At 40.4% G+C, this 25517-nt stretch overlaps 1 protein-coding gene across 5 annotated transcripts in view; it reads right to left on the bottom strand.

Annotated features, from left to right (window-relative positions):
* Positions 1-3130: 3130 nt before the first annotated feature.
* The window catches only part of LOC119491416 (limbic system associated membrane protein), a 622005-nt gene continuing 599618 nt past the window's right edge, over positions 3131-25517 (bottom strand). For 4 of the 5 annotated variants that reach the window (XM_037775451.1, XM_037775452.1, XM_037775449.1 and 1 more), the window contains 4 exons: positions 18593-18724; positions 16757-16877; positions 6579-6727; positions 3131-4777 (listed from right to left, as the gene is read on the bottom strand). In XM_037775451.1, coding sequence (XP_037631379.1) covers positions 4680-4777; positions 6579-6727; positions 16757-16877; positions 18593-18724 — 500 coding nt within the window. In that variant the 3' untranslated portion in view covers positions 3131-4679. The remainder of the gene's footprint in view (positions 4778-6578; positions 6728-16756; positions 16878-18592; positions 18725-25517) is intronic. The other variant, XM_037775448.1, reaches the window with a different exon arrangement.

Raw genomic sequence — 25517 nt, 5'->3', positions numbered from 1 at the left:
GTACCGTTCCAAGCTATCTCCAAAAAAAAGAGGTTACTTGCCCTGACATCTCAAGTCACATTCAAATACAGAACATTGAATTCAAACAACTTTATTTTGTGTTATGAACATTTTCTCATATACCTTTATTACATATCATTTTTTTTTTTAGAAACTGACTGCAATTACCTTATGCCATAATAAAGTAAAACAGAAACAAAACAAAAAAAACGGGACATTGCCGTGTCATCATCCATGATTGAATCTTAATTTCCCATGACAAAAGGAAGGGAGGTACAAACGTGATAGTTACATTTGCTGTTTAAATCTTTAAATGTTGAGTTGTATAAACACGATCTTATGGATTTGCTGACTTTACAACATTCTAGCTTAGAAACATCACACTGTATATACACACAGGAGGAAAAGGAAAAAGAAATAAGAATCTAAACTTAAAATAGAAGGTTACTACTGTAACCGTAGCTCAACGGAAAGTAGAAAGTTAGCTGTTTGGCCAACTCGTCATGTATCTCATGCCTCAGGTAGGTTAATAATAATGAACAGAATCAGTGTACACACGCGCACATACATAAGCCAGTTTTGTACAGTGAAGCGATGGGGATGTTTTGAGGCAATGCTCAATAGTAAACTAGATAGCTGTATCTACAGTGTTCAGTAGATATCCAGGTCTGTCTACAGGGGGGTTGATTCTGTGTCCATAGGCTGGCTGTTGGTCTCTATATGAGCAATGGAAGGACAGCATTTCTTATTCCGTTCTCCTTTATGGATAAGACAGAGCTCCATGGCTTTTACATAAGTGGTCTTAGTATCACTAGGTGCGTATTGGCTGGTTTTAACCTGCATGGACATCCACATTGGTGAGGTTTGCCTCACATGAAAATCACCTAAATGGTTTAAACGATGACAGTCAATATACTGTAGTATCCTTTAAAATAAGATTATTTTACCTATCATGCATTCCAAGCAGGTTAAAATAAATGCCAAGCACAAGATATTGGAGATATTCAACCCTGCTCTGGTAGTCTGTCAGGGTCTCCTCCAGCTAAAAAAACACATTTTAGTTTGTCTGAGAGTCTGCCAGCCTTGCTCTGCCCTGAGTTTTTTTTTTATGCGACACATAGAGTAGTGAGACAGACAGACTTACTGAAATAGACATGTAGCACAGACCACTCTCATGCAAACTGATCATGAACTATTTTCACTGCAGCTTGCAGATCATTCTTACTACAGTAAGGAGATAACTGTTGCTGACAAACTCCTCAAGTACGAGCTAGCCGGAGGCTAAAAAGCAGGAAGAGAGTCTGCAGAAATACCAATGTAGTAGAAAAACATCAGGAGTCAAGTTAATCCACGTTAAAGCAGATACACCAGAGTTGTTCAGTCGTAGAAAATCAATAAAAAAAGCATGTGTGAGATGATAGAATAAAGCAGCTTTTCTTATCACTTCCTAGACCGAGAAATCTGATTGCAAGATATTGTTTGTGTCGTGATTGATAGAGATGATAGAAATGTTGTTTTAACTGTTTAAATGCTTCAGCTTGATTGGAATTGTAGCCTGTTTCAGTCTTCTACCGTTTCGCCCACATGAAAAATTAGAATGGATCAGATGGCATTATCAACACTAGAAAGTCACACAGCTATGGCCTCAAGCATTTACAATGAAAACACCGGGAACAATTTTCTTTAATGTATGACAAGGATGACATTAATTACACGTGTGTTTTACAGTACTAGTAGTATCTCGGCTTGGTTGTTAGAGGAGCGGAGACGTAAACACACATCCAGTCGAGGAGCTGAGCTGGAGTCCGTACGCTATTAGTAACCTCACAGTAGGTCAAAATAAATGGCAAAAAAGGCAGCTAATAGTGGCACCAGTTTCAGCGAATCTCGTCACAACAGGAATGACCTCTGAGCTGTTTCCTGAAAGAATCGCACTGTTTGAAATGTCTTCTTCTTTTACAAAATATTGACACACGTAGTATTCATTTAACCATTTTGTTCATAAAGAAAGAAATTCAGTGATTGGTGAGGTGTGATGAGAAAATTTGCTGTAGGACATTTAATATAATGGTATTATTTTGTTAAAGATGCCCATCAGCACTTGTTGGCCACTAAGGGGAATATGATTTCAGTATTTATTTGTTCAGGCTGTTCTCATACACCGTTCGTAGCTATACCTTCGAAAAGTAAATGCGCTGTAATTCGTAAATATCCCATAAAATTCATTTGTATGTAATCTATGTAATTTTGAACAAGGAAGTATAAAGAGCGGCGAGGAAAGAGGTCTTTGGACGCAGGAGACCGGTGTTCGTGTCCCGTGTGAAACCAGAAGTCACGTAACTTCCGTACTTAAGTTACGGCACTTCCAGTGTTATTTTAACCCAAACCACAATCTCTTCCTAAACCTAACTAAGTAGATTTTGTCACAGAATGTCCATACTTAAAGGGGCACTATGCCCATTTTCACAATTCATACCTGTTACTCCTATGGTCTAAGACAGTCCAAAAAATATTAGTAAACATGAACAACTCTCTCCCAAATCCAAAAACTAGAGAGCTAAAACTCAAATTTGTGATGTCACAGGGTATAAAGTGTGGAACTGCTCCACAGACAATGATACTACAATAGAATAAAGCTCATTTGGGTTTAAAAAAGAAAACAAAATCAGTCTCCCATTCATTTTCTATGGAGCAGCTTCAGACTTTATACCCTCTGGCATCACAAGTTTGAGACTTACTTCTCTGGTTTCTGGCTTCGAGAGAGAGGAGCTCATGCTCACAAATATTGATTGAACTTTCCTAGGCCATGGAAATAACATATTGGAATTCTTAATTTAAGTCACGCCACTTTTGGTGTGGCATGGCTTAACCACGATCTTTTCCTAAACTTAATTAAGAGGTTTTATTTGAAGACGGAAATTTATTTTGAAAACACACGAAAAAAGAGGAATGATTTTTCGTAAGATATCATACGAACGGTTGTATGAGAATACGTTGATTTGTTTGCTGCTCTCTTATTAAATTCCTGGTATCACAGGCTAAACATAATTTTCCATTCCATTTAACATCATATACGCCATCACTTGTATCATCTCAAGGATAGGTACAATAATAACTGCACAAAACTATCTTCTTTATATGCTTTTTTAAAAACATCATTTTCTAATGGGCTTCGGTTCACATGATAGAACAGGGAGGGAGATTCAATAGATCTACAAGTTAATCGTCCTCAACAAATTGCTACCCTATTCAGAAACATGGACACATAAAATTTGCCTTTTCATATAGTATAAGGATATTGGATTCAAGTATATATATACACACACAACTAAAATGAATGAGGTAAGGACAGAAAAAAATCAACCTCAATATCAATATATTATGAATTTTTCTGTATCATTTCATATTAAAACACGCATACTTCTTTGAAAGAGGAAAAACTAAAAAGTAAGTCATTCATTGGTGTCATACATTTTTATCCAAATTCCAGCAGTATAGAAGAATGATCCTAAAACTCATAAACTAAGAGCAAACACTGTGTGTGGTACAGTATATGCAGCTAAATGCAGTGCAGCCTGCTGTGGAGCAGAGACAAACTGCACAGTATGGTTGGTTGGTCATCAAACAAGCAACATACACTGCGACAATTTTCTCCTGTGTCCTGTTGTTACAGTGGCAGAACAAGTTGTCTTATCATAGAGAAATACAAAATTTACTATGTACAGTACGCATCATTATAACCTACTGTGTTTCTTTTCCTGCTGCAAAAGAAAAGAGGGGATTCTTTTGGAATAAAGGCGAGTGGTTGCAAAGCCACTGAATGAAGATGTAGCTATCAATATCCAGATAAACTAAATTCCCCTGGTTTGCACTCCGCATGGTTTAGCTCAGTAGGATCAAGTCGATTCTATTCACTGCATCCTCGATTTCTGGGCTCAACAGCAACAACCCGAGTGGCTGCTGCATCTAGAAATAATGTCATTGATTGGAGAGATATTCGACTAATGCTCTATGTCTGCATTTCAGTCTAGTAGCATCAGATTATGGTAGTACAGACTTCAATATCAAGCTCTGATCTCATTACAGTATTTTCCCTTTTGATTTCTGTATGTGTTAGTTTCAAATCTATATAGTTTATGGATATTTGGCAGATACTTTGCATGTTGCTCATTAATGCACTGGTTAAACACTCAGTTAAATCTACAATTTAAGTTAAAATAATGCATCTACGGGAGTAAGAAGAAATATACTGTTCTGTCTTCAGTACTTCTAGAGACAAATGATTGTTGGCTTCCCTGTGAGCGGGTGCCTCTGCTTTCCCATAAAGACAAAATCACAACAAACCCGATCCAGACCCGAAGACAAGATATAGCAGAAATAAAGAAGTGCATACGAATTGAAAAGAACAATGTAATTCTTTAAAAGAGCACTGTTTGCTTGTTCTGTCCTTCATTTCACTGTTTTTTTTGTTGTTCTTATTTACTTATAACCCATCGCTTTTCGGAATATCTGTAAGCAGTGCTTGAGAGCACATTGGGCTTTCGTATCATGATGCAAACAGTCTGGGGGTAGGGGTCGGTAAAGTTGATAATAAGGTAGCAATAAGGATGTCGGTGAGTTGGAGAGAAGGAGGAGGAAGAAAGGCCAGGAGGAAGAAGAGGAAGAGGTGGACAGCGGTATTAACACTTGAAGAAAAGGCAGGCGAAGCAGGCCAGCAGGAGCCACAGTGATTGAGATACACAGGCAGAGCCGTTTATATCTCGACCTGTCCCAGGTCCTACAGAGAAAGAGAGAGAGAGAGAGAGAGAGAGAGAAATTGATTTACTGTAGATATAGAGTAATGCCACTTACAAATAAATTATTCTAGTGCTCTAACGTATGTACATATTGACATATGCACATCCTCTGAACCAGGAACTACAGACTTTGAGAGGTGTTTGGTGACATCTGGTGGCCATGTTGTGCTAATGCCTCTCTTGCTTTGATGGAAGCTCAAGCCCAATTTATGGTTCAGAGAACACAGCAGAGGCATAAACTGGGGAAATATACAGTGGCCCAGAAAGCTCAACGTGCTGCAACTTAAGAAAACACCTGCAAATGAAGAAAACATCCTCACCAACACATGCACAGCAGCTAGAAAAAAATGTATTTGAAATAGTGCCTCCCTAATTTTCTTTTTCTTATGATCAGGTGCTGGACGTGAGTCGGGAGCTGTTGCTGCAGTTTGGAGGTGGTGTGAAGTGGGACGCATGTGTCACGAGCCTGGGTGAGTATTGATCCAATATGTGAATGGTGGTTGTGAGAAGGGGGGGCTGTGAGGAGGGAGGATGGAGCTGGGAGGAGGGAGTTGAGGTGGGAGAAGGGAGGTGAAGGGGGAGGTGGGAGGAGGGAGGTGAGGGGGGAGCTGCGAGGATGGAGTTGAGAGGAGGGGCTATGAGGAGGAAAGTGAGGAGGGAGTTGTGAGGATGGAGGTGGGAGCTGGTAGGAGAGAGCAGGGATGAGGGAGCAGGGATGGGGGAGCTGAGAAGAGGAAGGAGCTTGCCAACCAGCAAGGTCCGGCCTGTACTTTCTAGTAATACCACTTGTTTCTCGAGCATAAAATGGAAAATACTCAAGCTTTACTTAAGTACAGTACTTGAGTAAATTTAGGTTACTCAGTTACTTTCCACCACTGTAAAGAGGTCAATCGTAGTGCTAAAATCATGGAGAATTATCACTCAACTCTGTAGCTCTCTATTGAGCTTTTTGGCATCTATTTAGCCCGAGTTGCTCTCATCAACCTCCATATGTATTCATTACCAGCAAATTAGCTCTGAACCCACCGAGGTGGTCATAATGTTACGGCTGATCGGTGTATAACAAATAAACTGTGATTACAAAATTACAATTCAAAGCTTCCATTTTGAGGTATTTTTCATCAAGCTGAATGGACAGTTATGGAAATTTTGAAGATAAACATTAACTTCAGTACGCTCTTGTCCCATTTTGAGACATTGTGGGGTGTTGAAAGTGGATTTGGATCATCTGAGAACATATTCAGGGAGTAACCTGTTCCTCTGAGCTTACTTAAAACCTTTGAACGTTAGCTCACTTCACCAGATGTCACCTTCCCTCTCCAGCCACATTCTTGCATTTCCATGAGGGTTAAATTACTCTCGTGCAGAGTTGAGTCCACTATAGGCAAAATGACTAAAAATGAATACACAGCAAGTTTCAGTTCTTGTACTTGCTTCCAATTGTTCAGCTCAAAGCAGTAAAGCTTAAAGAGAAGCACAAAAAACTACAGTGAGTTTCCTCCCTGCTGATTGTCAATGATTCAATGGGATTGTAGGCTAATAGAATAACAACTTGAAGTCATTCAATCTCACCTTGAAACTCACAATCATTTAAATGAGTGGAAGTGATATTATAACCTTACTGTGACATTTCGTGCTGAATACTTTATCAGCTTTGTGAGGTATAAAATTCTTAGAGGTGTCACAATTATATTTTCTGGGGTTAAGTATTTTAAAACAAAAATCTACCATTCTGGATTCAAACTGTGAGCTATAGCAAATGGAAAAAATGTCTGTACTCACTATAGAGGAAAAGACTGGCATTCTGGACGCCCAGTCGGTTTGAGGCCACGCAGGTATAGTTCCCATAATCCTCTTCGGTGACGTTGGCAATCATGAGAATGGTAGTCGTGCCAAGAATCTGGATATTGATGCCCTGGGCATTGGAGAGCCTGGAGAGGAGAGACATACAGAAACGAGGCCATTTGAAGTAAATTGCAAAGTAATGAAAATCAGAGGTCTTTAAGCCAAAAGGGAATTAGTGACATTTTGGGCAAAATAATAGCGTCTGCAGTGTCTCTTCAGGTAAAAGAGATGGAGGACTTCATTAAAGGATAATTAAACAACGATTTATGCAGATTTTTTTACTAAACGCAAAAACACACTTTGAGTTTTTCTGAAAAAATAGACTAGATGTCACGGCCACAGCAGAACTCCTGTCTCTCCCTTGTGTTCCCCCAGTCCTCTTGTGTCTTCCATGTCCCTGGTTAGTGTCTCCTTGAGTTGTTATGTGTGTGTGTCGGACACACCAATCAGCTCATCAACCCACAGTATACAGTATCAACCTCAGCTACCTTCCACTCATTGCCAGATCATTGTTAAAGTCTCAGTGATAGCTATGCTCAGTCCTCTACTCGGTTGTGTCTAGAAGATAACCCCCAAATTGCGAAATCCTGCAAAAACTTACAAAAACTCTTGCGAGACTCGCTGCACAACGACGTATCCTAATCTGAACCAATCAAGGTCAATGCCCAACCATAACTATTCGTGGTCAATGTCTAACCTCAACCATTCGACGTCAATGCCTAACCTTTACCGGTCAAGGTCAATGCCTAACCTCAACCGTTCAACGTCAATGCCTAACCTTTACCGGTCAAGGTCAATGCCTAACCTCAACCGTTCAACGTCAATGCCTAACCTTTACCGGTCAAGGTCAATGCCTAACATAAACTGTTCGACGTCAATGCCTAACCTTTACCGGTCGAGGTCAATGCCTAACCTCAACTGTTCAACGTCAATGCCTAACCTCAAACGTTTGACGTCAATGACTAACCGTAACTATTCAAGGTAAATCCTAACCTTAACAATTCAAGATCAATGCCTAACCTTAACCATCTTGCGAGAGTTTCGCAATTTGGGTGTTACCTTGTATATACGACCCCCCTACTCCAGTCACTCTACTCATGTATTTGTTACCTCATCTAATGCTTGTTTGTTCCCTGTGCTCCAGAAATCCTGTTCGCACGTCTGCCTGCCTGTTCATTTCCCCTGCTTCCTTGGCCGCTACACTGGCCAGCCACTCTCCATTCCCCCCCTCTCCTTCCTGCCGTTCTCCAGCCTCGCCCCGGTCATCTCCTGCATCAGCAACTCCTTCAATAAACCTGTTAAACTTCATCTGCTTCCTGGTCTACGTTCTGCGTTTGGGTCCACTTGCCAACAGCTCATAACTCCAGATTATCAGCCTTTACAGCAACATGGCTGAGAAGATTCAGCTGTTTTCTGACTATGGTGTGACATCCCAGAGGCACAATACTGCTGCCTCTAGCACTTACCGCCTTATTAAAATAGATATCTGCGAAACTCTTCACAAAATGACTTCATGACGCATTCATTTTGTCAACACTTTTTACACTTGTTTCTTCATGTATAAATGATGTTCTATTTAATTAACAAAAAAAATAATGTGACAGTTTCCGAAAAACTACTACACACTGAAGACTGAAGTAGATATTTAAAACAAATCTACCCAACAGACCACCAAATCTCAGAAATGCACAAAACACACAACAATTATAATACAAATGTCTCTACGTACTCTATGTGAGTAAAGTTCTCCACATAGCTGACAACATTAATCATATTCCATAACGATGGTTATACTTTCAAGCTGGCAATCACTCTGCAATAGCAGGGGTCAGCGTCATGTCAGTGAACTCTCTGAGTGTAGGCGTTGTGATTGTTACGAGGGGAGATGAGCCTCTCATTTTGGAACAAACGTTTTCATTAACAGTTTGACAATGCATTTACCAGAAAACAATCCTCGACCTTTGGATTATGTATTTTTTGTCATTTTAAGTTTGCAGAAATATAACAACTTGTTAATATGACAAAACAGCAATATTGCTATCCAGCCATCCGATCACAATGGAGAACGGGTGGGACAATTACCACATAGACCAACCGTCACATCCTACATGTGGGCTACAAGTGCTTAACAACAACAACAACAATGGAGAAGAAATGAATACACCTAGACCGGCGGGTCCGTCCTCTCTCCCTACGTGTTTCAGCCTTTCCTTCATCCAGAGCAAGTACTCTACTTAGAACTGACATTTATACGTCTGCGGATATTCCGTATCATAGCAACCAGCTAATACCACCTAATAGTGCCTTCAAATGAAACTCGTGAGCTTATATCTACAACATGGGAAGTCGTGTACATGATATGCTTGGCGTTCAAGTGGTCAAGTCGTGAGAACACTGCTGCTAAGCAACGGCAATATTAATGTTACTGTAGGTGTCTAGAAGCCACAGAGACTAACAATTTAGCAAGCTAGCTAGTGGGAAATGCAAAGGCATAATGACAGGAAAAAGATGAGGCCGTTGGGAATATCAACATTTTCCTCAGACCTATTATGAAATTACGAAGAAAAACAATATACGACTCAAATTACAATATATTCACTTATCATGTACCGAAAAATTACCTTCCCTGGACTCCGCCATTTCTGAAAACTTCAACAAACAAATCACAACTCGTGAACTCTGAGCTTTCAGAGGCATGAGGGAGGCGTTCATATGGACTCATCTCGTAAACACGGTAAACACGACCCCGTGTGAAGGCACCATTTAGTGTCTCAGCTGAAAAGAAAACTGCGCGTCATTGCCCTTCTGTGTTCTGCATTTAATAAAAAACAACTATTATATATAACTAGTATCTTTGTCATTTAAAAATAAACAATATACTAATAGCCTAAAAACAAAGCTTATTTATATAGCATTAAAATCAGGATAAATTAAGTAATTTGCAAAAAAAACACAGCATATTGCGCTGTTGAGTCAATCATTATCACCGCAGGGACATCACGACAGCCCTAACAGCAGAGTGCAAATGTGACATAAACATTGCTTAGGAAATATGTAGATATGGACATTTGCTGTGCAGTGTGTCAATTTCTTCCTCATTGTTCTCTTTTATTTATTTTTGTTGTCAACAAACAAACAGGATCGCGGCTGAAAGATTAGTATGCTGCTGAAGTCCTTCCCTGCACTTCTGGGAGTCTTAATGACCACCAAACTTCTGCCAATCAATTATGTCAAACCTTGAACCCCTTTCAGCACAAATTAATCAATACAATTTGCTGACTCAGACTGTATACCTCGCTGATGAACAACCTAATAGAACTCTTTAAATAACACGGCGCACATAATGGGTTCGGCTTGTTCCGAGCTGATTGAGCCCTTTCGTATCATGAGTGAGGTGAAGTTCATTTGAGGCGCCTCAACTTAATCCTGCTTAAGTCTGGGTAATGTGGTAATCGCAATTGGAGCGGGGGAGCGAGAAGTTTGTGCTGACACATACTTGGCTGATAGAAAGTATTAACATAAAAAGGAAAACGCACATCATGGCACAGCATAATTTGGCTCACTGGGGAGCGGGGGACTTGATAAAGTGCTGAGGTCCATCCCATAGGGACACCTTGGGAACGGTGGCAGTGTGTCTGAAAGCGAGAGAGCTAAGGGAGGGCAAGTGCACCAGCAGCGTCCCTACTTCATCTAAAAGCAAACCCCACTCCCACGATAAGGCCAGCAGCAGATATATTCTCCAGTGTGTCTTCCTGAGAGGTGACTGCACTATTAAAAAGGCCTGCCTGCCCACAGAGCATGCTGAGAGACCCAGATAATACACAGCACTACAGGGAGCGGAAAGCAAACAGCTATTTTTACTATAGATTACAGAGCATGATGCAGTAGCAGGGGGAATAAACTGACCTAAACGGGTCAAAAGAGATAGAACCCTCTTTTGTTTTCACACTGAAGGTTTCAGCTTGAAATTGTATTTTGTTTTCATTGCGCACTTGCTTTGAGTTCAAATACCCAGCAGCAGAAGAGTGGAGCGTAAAGAACAGGAAACTGGATCTCTGGCCCCCAAAGTGTGACTCCTTTTTCTATCAGCATTTATCGAGCTCGACATTTCTCCTGCACCATTTTAACTTTTAACGCGTTTGGCACATGCACGCAGATCTGCAACTTCTCTCACATTCGATTTCAAGTTCATCCTTAAATATGCCTTTTTTCTCTGCCAGCTTCGTCTGGCATAATAGACTGGAATACATTATCAGAGAAGTTGGCAGAAATCGTGAACGTCTACCTTTTTTTCTGGAGGGAAGTTTTTCCAAGTGTGCTCATCATTACTGTATCATACATATCCTCGCAGATAGAGGGCAGCAGTGCTCCAGTGGATATTACTTCTCGATGCACAGAGCCACTCTGACTCTAACTCCCATTAAACCCTAGATTGAAATGATTTGACCCCTCTATTTGGCAGAGCCCGTGCAGTGTGCGCGCCGAGCTGCGGTCGCAGGCCCGTAGAGATGAAAGACCAGAGCAAATCATCAGACGGGCAGATCTGATTCTGTGGCGTGTGGGAGCATCTAAAGTAGGTTATCACTGCCAGAGAAAGTGACAGGCCTGTTATGATTCAAGGCCGATGATAAATGAAATCAAGTGGAGAGTCCTGCTGAGACTTGTAACCCAGCGATGATTGAAAGCGGTTTGGTCTCTGCGACAGCCATGCATCAGCTGACAAAACAACAAACATATCTGTCTGTCATGTTGGCTAACAGCTCACGTTGGCTTTTCTCATGTTTTGAACATGGGTGGATTGATTTACTGCACAATGAACAGGAGCAGCAGACAGACGACGGATGATTCTACAAACACAATTCTCAGATTTAATGAATTATGAGGTGCATAAGAGCTACTGCATAACTGGACAATATTCCACCATTTCCCAGCTTTGTAGCTTCTCCTTTAGGGATTACATTACATAATCATTTGAAAAAACAAGGCTGAAGGGGCAGGCAATTTACAGTTTGATCTAATTCCATCATGGACCGCCGTTAGAAGAGAGAAAAGAAGCAGGGCAAGTCATAACAGCCAGGTAGTAATATTTTTCAGTTATGAACTTCAGGCCAGCTGCTTTCAGATCATGATGTATCGGTCCCTACTGAGGTTAATTGGGTTTCTAAGCGCCATGGAGTCTCTCAGATCCTGGCGCAGTCAGTGGTCAGTCAGGGTTTCAGAGGATCAGCAACATTAGCTGAGGAGGTCCACGTTTTCGCGTAGATATTAAGACTGACAGAGGATGGATATGCACGAGGTTAGGTGAGTTAAGCCTCTCTAGTCAGAGGAGGAGAGGAGCGAGCTCTGCAGCCCAGTGTGTGTTCACCAGCTGGTGCCAAGCAGTTTGTTCGAACCCTGAAGTGTTTACTCCTTCAGTTTGGTTTGTTTGGGCAGGTGAGAGCGATGCTTTTGAAACTTGGCACGAGATAACTGGAGCAAAAAATATGTGCCTCGATCCGATTCCAAGAGAGCCGCCGTGTGATTTGTTTGGGGTAACGTAACCCACCAAGAGGAAATGAAAAGTTGGAAGCTGCCAAAGCGGCCAGATCCATTTCATTTTGTGGGGTTGTCACACTGTTAATAAAACATTAACATACTGTATGAGGGGTATAGAAACAGTTGCAACACTAACGTACCTCACAACATTAAAAAATCAAAAACTAAAGATATTAAAAATATTACGGGGGATTATGGAAAACAACTAATCAATGTCAAATACAGTGAGGCTTTGAAAAGATAAATCCCGCATCTGAGGGGTATCAGTAATTAAAGTATTAAACATGACAGTTTAGTTTGTTTGTCAAAATACCATTAAAGGAAGAGATAAAAGAAGATTTAATTCAACAAGGGTCCCAAGCTAATCGGAAAACTTCAGAAAAGCTTGACTGTACTTCTAAAAATATAGAAATGATCAAAGTACAGCGTTCATGTTTGAGGCTGAAATAATGAGAATCCAAATCCAAAAAAAACAAGCCAGCTGGAGACTTCGTTTCAACTAAATCGGAGCTAACATTGTCTAACTAGTTCAGGCTATTCTCATACACTGTTCATAACTATAACTATAAAAAGTAATGCAGTATAATTCGTATGTAACCCACGTAATCGTGAGCCAGGAAGGGTGACGTAGTATAAAGAGTGACAGAGTCCGCTTAGTGGTGGTCGGGGTGGATGATTAGGTCTTAGAACAACAGACTTTCATCTAAAGGCCGATGTACGTGTTCCGAGTGAAACCCAGAAGTCAACGCTGACTTATTTGTCACGTAACTTCTGTACTTAAGTAACGCCACTTCCGTAGTTATTTTAACCCAAACCACAATCTTTTCCTAAACCTAAGCAAGTAGCCTAGTTTTGTTGCCTTAACATCGCAGGGGCTGACGCAGGCGCTGTGATCGCTCGTGTTGCTGGACATTCGCAGGAAAAATAACAAAATAACATTTTGTATCATATACGAATTGTGAAGATACATTGACTAGTTACCGCTAAATCTGCTACTTGTCATTTCAGCTGGCAAAATCAATATTTGCCAACTCGTTTTCACTCCCAACTCGTCAAATACCGCCATTTGGTTAGTGCCCCTCGGCATTGGATACCGACACATGGAGGCGCCCTTTAGCAACTGTTAGTGACGAATCAGGCTTTTAACTAACGCCAAAGTAAACCCACCCGCTGCGTTACTCGACGGTCAGGGCAGGTCGAAGGGGTGGGTGGTGAATGGGTCAAACAAACACAGGACTTACACCCACACTGTTCGTCTTCCGTGTGAAACTAAAAGTCCCGTGAAGCACGTGACCGCTAGTCACGAGTCATACGTCAGTGAAGTTAACATCAACCATGACCGTTTCCTAACCCTAACTTGCTGTGAAAACAGAAGTTTATTTTGATAGGACACTATACATGTAACGAGCGTATATTGACACGGCGTCCCTGGTTCGTCCAAAAGCAATGTAAGGTAGATACCCTGTGCATCGGTCTCCGATGCTGAGGGGCACTGACCAAACGGCGGTATTGAGTACGAGTTGGGAGTGAGAATGTGTTGTATTTGTCGGCTGGAAATGAAAAGACTGCTGTCTGCCTCTGTCTGAAACAAAGAACCCATCGTTTGAAAAAATGACTAAGAATTTTGAGTGGTAAATCTGTCACAGTCACTGCTTAACAGCAACCGTAACTAACATTAATTCACCTGCAGATTACAGGGTGTCCACTGATAAGCTGTGTGTTGATGAGGTTAAACTGATTAGAAGGGAAAACAAGCGCAGGAGCAAGACCTTAACAATCAGGTAAATAAGACACAACAGGCTACAGTGCATTAGCTTTGATTCTTGGGGAGGGGACTATGAAATTAACTATCCAAGCAAAGATAAATGATATTATTATGGTGCATTAACATCATCATCCAAGGAGAAAGTGCAATAACAATTTCCACTGGCGCAGAGGCAGGAGGGGGGTCAGGCACATCGCCAAAATCCTCCAGGGGACAAAACAACTGAGATAGATGGCGATTGGAAACAACAGGTAATGCAAAAATATTTCAACGACCATAAATCTTTCTTTTCAAGCACTGCTGTGATAGGCCTATTACTTTAGAGACCATATCTGTGATAACACTTGTGACACTCCGCCAGTATTTTCCTCCCAATCTTTAGTGAACTTTTACCGCTGTGGTTTGGGTGGGAGTGAAATTGCAGATCATGACGCTCTGCATGTGCAATTTTCTTATCATTAGCTTTTTTGCCCCCCCAATTCAAGCCCCTCTGTTCCCAAACTGACTCAGGTGGTGAGTTTGCTGCAGAGGGTGGACTTATTAAATGATAAGATGATGAAAAGGAGGGACTGGGTTGCCGTTGCCTTTGAATGTCATTACACTTACGATCCTTCTTCAAGTGTTTTCCAGACACACACATGACACTTAAATTGATCGCCCTCCGATGAACATCTGTGTCTGGTCACACAATTTGCGATTTGGCAGCGCGGCGAAGCTGATTTCCATTTCAGTGGAATTACTTGTGGTATAAGAAAAAGGGTTATTGAGATATTCAGTGACTACGGTGTATAAATTACATGCAGGAGGACACCTGATCTGTTCTCCCTTTTCTCTTCTCGAAAGAATATCACAGAGTCCGCCGCTGTCTCACACAGTTATTTCAATTAACGACGGAATAACAGCTTAGTGCGTGATTAAGTGGGTGATTAGTCATTATCAAACCACGCACATGATGTCATCAAATTAACATTGGGCTGTGACAATGGGACCACTGTGAGGGCAGATGTGACAAAGGGATCAAAGAGATCCATTATAGCCACTGAGTAAAATGATACGGAGCATGCCTGACACTGAGAACAAAGTGATGAAGCTGCTGCCACATTTGGGAGATGAGGAGAAAACTAGTCTGGAAAGTTTCTGACTCAGGCCATTAAAAAAAAGGACTGCTCATTAAAAGATCACAGGCTGGACCTCAGTGCAGTCCTGTGGTTTGAAGGCAGCTCAGCGATCAACACAGTCTCACGGCAGTTTGTGAAATAGTCCTAAAATCTAATGTATTTGATTCCTGCACATAGACACAAATTGCCCTGATTCTACGCACGTGTCAATTTCAGCTCCAGTCTTTTCAAAATTAAACTACTTTGGTCTCAGTTTCCTTCAACAATGCTCATAAAATAAGGATATATAAAAGAGGAAATCACACGTAAAGATAAAAGTAAAGTAGAATGATAATCTAAGGCACAGAATAGTGCAATTAAAATAAATATAAACATAAGGAAATATGAAATAGTAATGTAAATGTAAATTTGTAATTTAATTGATAGTATTTCAGATGGGAAAACTGAATGCAAACAGGATGTCTAGAATCAATACATTACATTTCTAGACTATTTCATGAGCTGCTGTGCGACTGGGCTGCAGAGATTAATGCTCAGTATTCACCAAATACTTGCATAAGGAACAGAGCTCAATATGATTTGTCATTTAGAAAGAAATGATATTCATTAATTGTTCATTAATTGCGCTCACAACAGTAAACTGCCTTGTGCAGCTGCCATGGTCATGCCTAAGTTAATTCAATGTACACCTCATTATTTTTGCCTCATTACATGATTTCTAATGACGGTGAAATAAGACTCCTTGCTTCCAGGCGAGTCAGGTCAAGTCAATTCAAGAATATTTCAGCAACCTATCAACACATACATGTCGCCAGCAGGACTCCACATCTGTAACTAATTAGCACTCATCACAAATCAGAATCTGTGCGTTCCAATATCCATACTACCATACTATTTAGTATGCCAGAAAAAGATTTAGTATGTCCCAATACACATACAGTATGTCAAATGCAGTATGCCGAAAAAAAACCAGGATGTCCTACTACATCCGGTCGCATTTTGCAGTACGAATGCATACTGCATGCAACAGTACGTACTTTGGAACGGCAGCTGCAGTATGTACAAAAAGTAAAAAGAAAAAGTATGTGTAGTATTCGGAACGCAGCCATAGTTTCAATACAGAACCAAAGAGAGCACATAATAAGCTCTGGTACTAAAAATCATGCGTCAACCAAACTGTTGCGATGCATATACAGTTAACGCTTTTGTTGTGAAGGCGTTCCTCAACAACACTTTGTTGTTTGAAGGTTTCCCACCCTGGAAACATTACAGGAGGTAATTACAGTAATACTGAAGGAGCTTCAGAGCACGGCAGCTTTGGAAGGATCATTCTTACAGTTGATATGGTTGTTTGTGATAAAGGAGACTAATGGCTGGTGCTCTATTTAATAGCTTGTTTGACTGGTAGTATACACTTCATGTAGCTCCCTGCCTTAGTTCTTGATTGGGATAAAGCATAAAAACTACACAGACCGAGCTTGCGACGTCATCTTAAATCAGTGCGTTTAGTTATGTTTGATCTAGCAAGTGTTTCTGTTCTCCTTGGTTATTTGATCTTGAAGTGTTCTACAGTAGTAAAGAACAAAGTATTCAGAAATTGTCCAAGTGTTTTGCCATCTCACTATCATGTATGCAGCTCTGTACATGTGTCTATTTGTGACATTGATGTGAGGAGTGATAGTGTAAATGTGTTTTACCTTTTTTCGTCCCTGTACCATTCGAACTCTGGTGTGGGCACAGCGGTGGCGTCACAATGCATTGTCCCCATGCGGCCCACTGGAGTCTCTGAGCTCTGGGTTTTCTTTATTGTTGGAGGATCTGCAGAGTCACACAATGTTGAAACAAGTTACATCTTAAAACCAATAACCAAACTCTCATGTACTGCAAAATGAAGTGCATTGCTCCTCCTTAATAAAATCATTGCATGCGACACTTGTGTTCTCTTTCCAATTTGTTTTTTAAATGCTCTGATTTCCTTTTCCTAAAAAGTGAATAAATTTCACTTCGTCTAGTATGTCAGAAGGCAAGCCCTTTCATATAATGATATATTCTCTGTACTGGATGTCACTGATCAAACAAACAAACAAACAAACAAACAAACAAATATCTTGGAATTGAAAGTTTCCTCTATGTGCCACAATTTGTAGTGTCAAATTTAATTCTATTTTCAGTAGGGCTATCAATCGATTAAAATATTTAATGGGGATTAATGACATGATTGTCCATAATTAATCATGATTAATAGCCAATTAATTAATACATGTTTTATCTGGTCAAAATGTACCTTAAAGGGAGATTTGTGAAGTATGCCAACAGGCAACAACAGCTGTCAGTGTGTCAGTGTGATGACTTGACTATGACTTGCCCCCAAACTGCATGTGATTATCATAAAGTGGACATGTCTGTAAAGGGGAGACTCATGGGTACCCATAGAACCCATTTACCTTTAGATATCTTGAGGTCAGTGGTCAAGGGACCCCTTTGAAAATGACCATATCAGTTTTCCCTAACCAAAATTGAGTGTAGGTTTGGAGCGTTATTTAGCCTCCTTCACGACAAGTATGTCGCTTTCTTTCTTCTTCTGAAGTATGACATGGTTGGCACCAATGGATTTCTCAGGTTTTTCTAGTTTCATATGATGCCAGTATCTTCACTTTAGCTTTAAAACTGAGCCTGGTACAACCTCTGAGAGACCCGACGAATTTTCAAGAGGTTAATAAAAAATTGCAAGTTGCGTTATTGTGTAAAGAAATTAGTGGCGTTAAAACGAATTTGCGTTATCACTTTAACAGCTCGAATATTTAGGCCTTCAAGCCCCAAGAACTAATTTACATTTGGGGCTTGACTTAGAAAACTAATCAGAGCTAAAACTTTTAATTCATCAAGTCTATTAACATTCATCATATACACACAACGATTTCTACAAACATCACAACGGCCAGAAATATGTGGATTAATGCCCATTTTCCATTTGGGATTAAACACTAAGAAATGGTTTAATATAGAAATCTTTATCATTTCATACAGGCACTTAGACTTGGCTAAAGTACAAATTGGGCAACCAGCCATACGTGATTTGCTCGGATCAAAGAGAATTATATAACTCCTCTGGGAGGGAGGGGAGTTGGTTTGTGATGTCTAATGAGCTGTTCATCAATCCAACATATGCATTACACTCGTCAGATCTAACATGGACCCCTGACAAGATGTAATTAGGTGATCTTGTTTTGAAATGCTAAGTGTCTCTTAAATGAAGATAGTAGGTGAGAATTACCATGGTAATGACAGTTGCAATCAAAGCTAGAGATCTTTCTACCTGGATTCATCTTGAGAAGACTGAAGGGGGTGCTCCAAAACTTTCAAGATTCAGCCATCACGCTCTCGCACACTATGTTCACCACGTCTCTACACTTAATTTCCAATCTTGACTTTTATACGCTTTCTATCCGTTGTGTGAAACATGAATCGTGGTGAGCATGTTGATCATTGTTCAGTTTGGAATATAGCAGGCGCCGCAGCGTGTGGTTACTTACAGCTGACAACCACGTTGACGTATTTGACATCAGGCGTGGCGACGTCGTTGCTGGCCTTGCATTCGTAACGACCTGCTTGGTTTCGCATGATACCTATAATGTCCAGGTATTCTTCTCCGTCCAACGGCTCTGCTGCAGAGAGATAGAAGGAGAGATGAAGGAGGGATTGAGGGAGGGACAAAGAGAGAGACAAAAGAGACAGTAGAGAAAAGAAGGAGGTGGGATGAAGACAAAGTTAATGTTTGATCTCTGTTCCAGAGTAACACAATTTACTTTTCATTTCAATTCTTACTTTTCCCACTGACTTTAAACCAGCATAATCAGCCCATTCTCATTCACAGGGCGTGCAATCCTCCTTGTCATGCCCCTCGGCGTGTGATACCAATGCACAAGGCACCCTTTAGCGCCAGAGATGCACCGGGATTTCAATTACCTACATCGTAAACTCATCCGTGGCAATATTAAACACTCAGAGAAAGTGGTGACGTAGTTTAAAGAGTGGAAAAAGACACATGGGGCGGGCAGGAGGGGAGCTGGATGGGTCCAGCAAACACAGGACTTTCAAACAAGAGACTGATGTTTTGTTTTGTAAGTTGCCTTAGTGATGTTTGTAACGTGTTTTCGTGTTCCGTTGTTTCCTCACATATTTTACGTACTTATTTTAAGGCCAACTGTGACGGTTTTCCTAAATCTAACTAAGTGGTTTGGTTGCCTCCTGCTATTACTGCACCTTCATACACATGTGTAATATTCATGCCATGGCGAGGCAGTACATGCCACTGAATGGCTATCATCTGGTGGACAGGCGAGTCTATTACACGCTTCGGTATGATACAGGGTTGTATAACTGCTCCTGGTCTGTGTGAAGTAGTTGTGCTTGTGGTTTTGTAAAGTTACATAACTGTCAGACAACGGCCTCCAAATTTCGACATCGGAGTGTGGGAGACAAATGTAAATCCATTGAGACTCGCTTTTGTTAAAGGCTAAATAAAAAAGGCAGCAATTTGAACTACAGCATGCTTCCGTACTCTTAAGTTAATTCAAATCCACAGTCAGGTCATGCCGCGAGACTCCGACTGAATGATTTAGATTGACTCTTAAACTGGAAGCGCATTTAATATTCAACAACTTGTTAAGCAGACTTTTATTAGTTGTTTGTCTGACAGCTACAATTAACAGAGGAATAGTATCTGCAAATGTCAGACAACACATCTGAACTGATTGGAAGAAACCCACGGAGACTATCAGACGGATATCAGACTAATTGTTTAATGAGCAATCCTGCTAATTAGCCATGTAAAGAACACAGCGTCTCGGCGTCTCATTAGGAAAGATCTGCTATATCTGCTATGTCTTATTAAAGATCTGTGGCTGGGTCAGGAAGGGGAAATGGCAAACTCTTTAATGTGCTGCCATATTAATTGCACTTTGTCTTTTTTAACACATCTGAAGATAGCATTAGTGCGAAGACCCTGAGATATCATCATTTGTAATGTGACAATTAATTAATTTGGTGAATGTGTGACATAGCAATTCATTCGAAATAGGTGTGATAATTAATGCGGCATATGATAATACCCTGTGTTTGCACACAATACAATGATGTACAGCTTGTTCATTTGACTTGGACAGCCAATTGACATACATTTCATCGTGATGGGAAATGAAATGACTGGAAATTGCAAATTGGAAACCTAATAAGGAATCATCTGCTTGTAGCCAGTATGCCGACAGAGCAAATCTCAGGATATTTCTCCAAAAGATACAATTATCTGCGTCTCCTAGGATTGAGCAAATGTAATAACTACAATAACATCGACTGATTCTTCCCTTAATCTAAGAAAATAAGGAATGATGGGAGTCTTAGCGGTGGAAATACATTGCACGGAGGAGGTCTCTAGGGTGAATGGGGAGAAATGCACTGTTTGTAACAACAGTAAATGTCAGTGGTCTCTATTGTGGGCAAGTTCATGCTCATGTTACGAGTGAAGGGGCTGCAGGCTCCGTGAGACCCGAAGCGTCGCGACCTGAGAAGTGAACCGGCAACTTCGGGGGACTCTGATATGGGAGGTTAGTTGAAAAAACAGCTGTTCTGCTTTGGTGAACGCACATAAATGCTGTGCCATTTCATGCTCACAAAATCGCCAGGTAACAACAAAACATCAGTCTGACTTTTATACATGCCTGAAGCTCAAATGCCAAATATCTATAAAACAGAGTCTGGCCTCAATGTTTGAGACAGAAAGAGAAGTATAACTAAATGATCCATATCAAGTGCATGATGGAGATGGAAGTCAGCTCATACAGTATTATTTCATATTGATTGAAAGATCAGTGGGCGCATGATCAAAGCCAGACCATATTCAGCTCTCCCTGGACCAACTGCCAGATTAACGTGATTCGAGAGGTATGATTGAAAAATCTGTTGCCATGGAAATTCTATTGAAGCTCCATCTCTTCTTCAGTGCTTTGGTTTGGTGCTGAAAAACCAGGTGACTGCAAAGATCGAAGAATACAGAAGAGAGAAGAATTCAAATGAGAGATGACAGGAAGCGTGTCGACTATTTTATTGAAGTGCAGCAATTAATGGCCAGTAATCTCACCTGGTATGTTTAGAGAGCAACCCAATCATGAAGGATGAATGGAACATGATGCATTGTCTAAAGAAACAATTGCATTTCATGCATCTTTGTCCGTGCCCACAGGAGAATACAGCTTCCTGCACGAGAAGTGTGTGCTTCACGTTATCTGTTTAATGAAGCGTAATGAAGACAGATTGGTTAATCTTGTCTAGGGGGAATTGATTAGAGAGTGTGTGTACAGTATATGTGTACATGTGTATGCACATGTGCCCACGCCTGTGTGTGCAGAGGCGTAATGTCTCTATGGTGAGCATGACGCCTGCATGCATGAACTGGGATGAAGACACATTTCCTTGAAGGTTTTCAGGGAGCGCTGAAAGCGGTGACTGATTGAAAATGTGCACATTAGAAAAGCTCCATGAATCCTGGCATTTCACTTTACTATATAACCACATTTCTATGCTAATCTGGAGAAAGGAGGGGGAGTTGGTGGCAGAGAGGGAACGAGTCGATCAAGTAAGGGAAGGACAAGGAAAGAGTATTATTTATCTTTCAAATATATATTTTTTTCCAGATAAACTTTGGCATGTTTAGCAGGCATAATGTTTACCATCTGTGCTAGCATACTCACATTGCTTGATATAAGGTATTTGGTAATAAACCAATCTTGGACAAACCAAAAATTTGACCTGATAATGGCGCTAGATTAAAAATCAGGGGATCACCAAAGTCATTAGTATTCCTCCTCTGGGCACCGTGAATATTCAACTCTGTCTTACTTTAGGCAACAAAACTACGGGGTTAGGTTTAGTAAAAAAAACATCATGGTTTGGGTTAAAAAAAATGACTACGTAAGTGAACGTTGACTTTTAGTTTCACACGGGACACGAACAGCAGTCTCCTGGGGAAAGTCGCTCGTTTTACTACAACACTTGTTGCGGCCGTCCGCAGATAAATTATAATCCGCGACAAAATAGATTTCCTTCCAAAAGTAATTCAGAATGCATTTTAGCTGCATGGGCATGTAATTTTTAGGAGACAGGGCTGGAATATCTGTGCCAAATTTCATGGCAATCCGTTTAGTGGTTCAAAATATCAACCTTGTGGTGGCGCTAGAGGAAAGGTCAGTTGATCAACAAAGTCAGTAGAGTTCATCCTCTGGGGACTGTGAATATCTGTACAAAGTTTCATGGCAATACATCCAATAGATGCTGAAATATTTCAGTCAGTGCTATTCCCACAGCCACATTACAATCATGGCTAAAGATTAATCACATATTTATTGCATATATTACATCAGAGAAATTATTATAATTACTAAAAATCACGACATTCTGTTTATTTATAACAGCTATTGTATATAGATGGCCAGTTATGGTAATAATGACAAACTGCTGGTAATATCTGACAATGTTGATATCAGACTGACCTTTAATGATACAGCTGACAGCAATGTGCAGCTTAAGCTAACGAGCTGCCATTAGCTTCGCTGATGATTTGCTTTACAGCCCCGAATGCCGGAGGTCTCCAGTCAGAGCTTTTAAGGTGAAATGCTTTAAATGATGATATAATGAGTCGTCAGTTTCACTGGGAGATTCAAACAACCCTGTTCACTTCCCGCTATTTTTTTTTAACCTCAAGAACACACAATCCAGTCTATTTTTGTAAACATTAAGAATTATATAGATCTCACGGAATTAACATTAATTAGCTGTAAATACAGTATATCCGCAACAATCGTCATTATAGCTGGTGAAACCAACAGTTGCCAATTTACCTTAAACGTTCAATGTTAATCATGTAAATTAGTTAATTACAATAGTGACTCCTGCAATTTATAAATTGTGCGCTTTTGAATTGCAATTTTGGTGAACAATTAATCATTAAGCTGATAGCTAGATAGATAGAATGATAGATAGAATGATAGATGGATGGATCGATAGAAGGTTAGATCAATCGATAAATAGATAGATCAATCGATGGAACGATAGATCGTTCGATCAGTAGAACAATACATAGAATGATAGATAGATCTATAGAACGATAGAGAGATAGATTAAAAAGATAGATTGAATAATAGAACAATAGAACAATACATAGATCGATCGATAGAATGATAGATAGATAGAACGATAGATAGAATGATAGATCGATACATCAATAGGATGATGCATAGAATAATAGATGATAGAACAATAGATAGTTTGATAGAGCGATAGATAGAACGATAGATAGAACTAAAGATAGATAGATATTTTTGACTTTGAAAGTGGCTTTTTTGGCAGTAGACCCATTCTCTCTCTCTCTTTTTCTCGTTCACACATTCACATAAGTACACAGACGTCTGTGCTGCCTCCTCCACCTGTAAATCTGTGGATGCAGGTCAGAGTTTGAACCCCTGCCAAACCACACTACGTTTGTTGTACGTCTTTTGATTATATTTCCATGTTGCAAGCGTTTGTTCTCAGACTTTTCTCCTGGTATACTTGGAGTTTGGGAGGGCGGGGGGGGGGGGGGGCGGGGGCACACAAGTGTCAGTAGCCTTGAGCTACTCTAACAACAGAATCCACAATGAGGACCACAGAGGAAATAGGTGGCAAAATGCAGTCTATTTTCTGCTCTGAGAGAATACTGGAATAGAAACTCGTGGTCACAGAAGGTGTTTTGGACCACTGAACTGTCGAGTTTCGGCAGATAAAGCATCCATATAAACTTGAGCTCATCTCTCTATAAAATGTAAACGCTCTACTGTGTCACCACTGGGCTATCAGTATGCAATGAAATTGATAAGTGTCGTAATTTGTTCCAATTTTGTGCTTGTGACATTTTTTTCCTTCATTTTAGTGACTGCATATCTACTTTTAGAACGAAACTATTCCATGACTATCACAGAGAAATGTATACCCAACCCGCAAAAAAAGAAAGAAATTAAATTAGCTTTGCTGAGATGCTTGGTGATTGTTCTCTGATTATTTAGAAAGCATTGTTTTAGGAGCTGTTGAAAAGTAGTACCTCCCATGTGGGAGTTTGAAATACTGTGAGTTTAACCCTTTAGAGTCAGAGATACATGGAAAAATCACTCTGCTCCAAAAGGATAAATCATGTAATAACTGAGAATTACAGGAAACATCTGCAAATAATTAAGTTATACAGTAAGCTGCAATGCAGCTGCCTACAGCTAAATGAAGCACTTCACAATTATTATTTGAAACCTTATGAAATATGTTGAAAAACCAGATGAAAAAGTCAACGTTTTTTTTGACTGTCCAAAATGCAAAACATGTAGTGAATACCACATGTTCAAAGCTGAGCGGTGACAGCGCATCAATTATTGTTCATTTTATTTTTTTAAACTGCTCTTTAAACGCACCTTTCACACCTTCTTGGACACCGAGCTCAAATTGCTATCCACTAATTTGCCAAGCAGCCTGGTGCTACCCATGCTGAAAAGACAGTGCCTATAATTGCAACATTTTCCCCCACATTATACTGTTGAAAGCCCTGCAGCCTTTGGGATATGCAACAGCAGGCTTTTGTAAGCGAGTTGGGAAGCGTTGAGGGGCCTGGAAGAAGAACACTTCTACAAATGCCTGCTGGATACTGATTTGCATTGCACTGGCGATTTTAAGTTTGTGAGAATAACTACAAGTTTTCCATGTCAATTAAAACTAGTCTGTAGGAGTGAGGGACAACAGTGGCATTCTGTAGGTCCATGCATGCATACATTGCCCCCCACCTCCAAAAGAGGGGAGGGAAAGAGAGAGACAGAGAGGGTGAGGAATGTGAATCACAAACCAGCAACTTCAGCTGGCAACTGGATGGCGCTCATTTGCATATCCTCATGCATCATTCATCAGCATCACTTTACCACAGTGAGAAACATTACATTTATTTTGCAAATGCTAATTTATGTTAAGCAGCTGATTTGAGAAACTTCAGAGTCGAGTAGCATAAAAGACCCTGCGACATTTATTTTCTTTTGTCTGCATGAGTGTGATAGTATATGTATATGAACACATACCTGCCACTCCCATTCTGGACTTTCATCTGTGTGTGTGTGTGTGTTTGAGCATGTGTGCATTTGTGTTTGGACAGTTGGTCCAGGCTTTATCTAACAGAGCCACATGGCAGCTATCTTCCTGTCAGGAGTCGGTGTGATTTAAATGATGGGTCAACACATAATTGTAGAGTAACTATCCTCATCCACACATTCCTCCCGGTGGAGATGATGAAAGAGGACTGAGCTCAGAAACTAAATGAATCTTTAGCTCACTTATGACTCTATTGACAGTGTAATGCCAAAACCAAACAGACCATGCAATGCAAATATCTATCAACACGGC

Source organism: Sebastes umbrosus, chromosome 7 (genome assembly GCF_015220745.1).
Source record: "Sebastes umbrosus isolate fSebUmb1 chromosome 7, fSebUmb1.pri, whole genome shotgun sequence".
NCBI classification, from domain to species: Eukaryota; Metazoa; Chordata; class Actinopteri; order Perciformes; family Sebastidae; genus Sebastes; species Sebastes umbrosus.
Note: the sequence above shows the minus strand (reverse complement) of the source record. Positions and strands in the feature narration are given on the sequence as shown.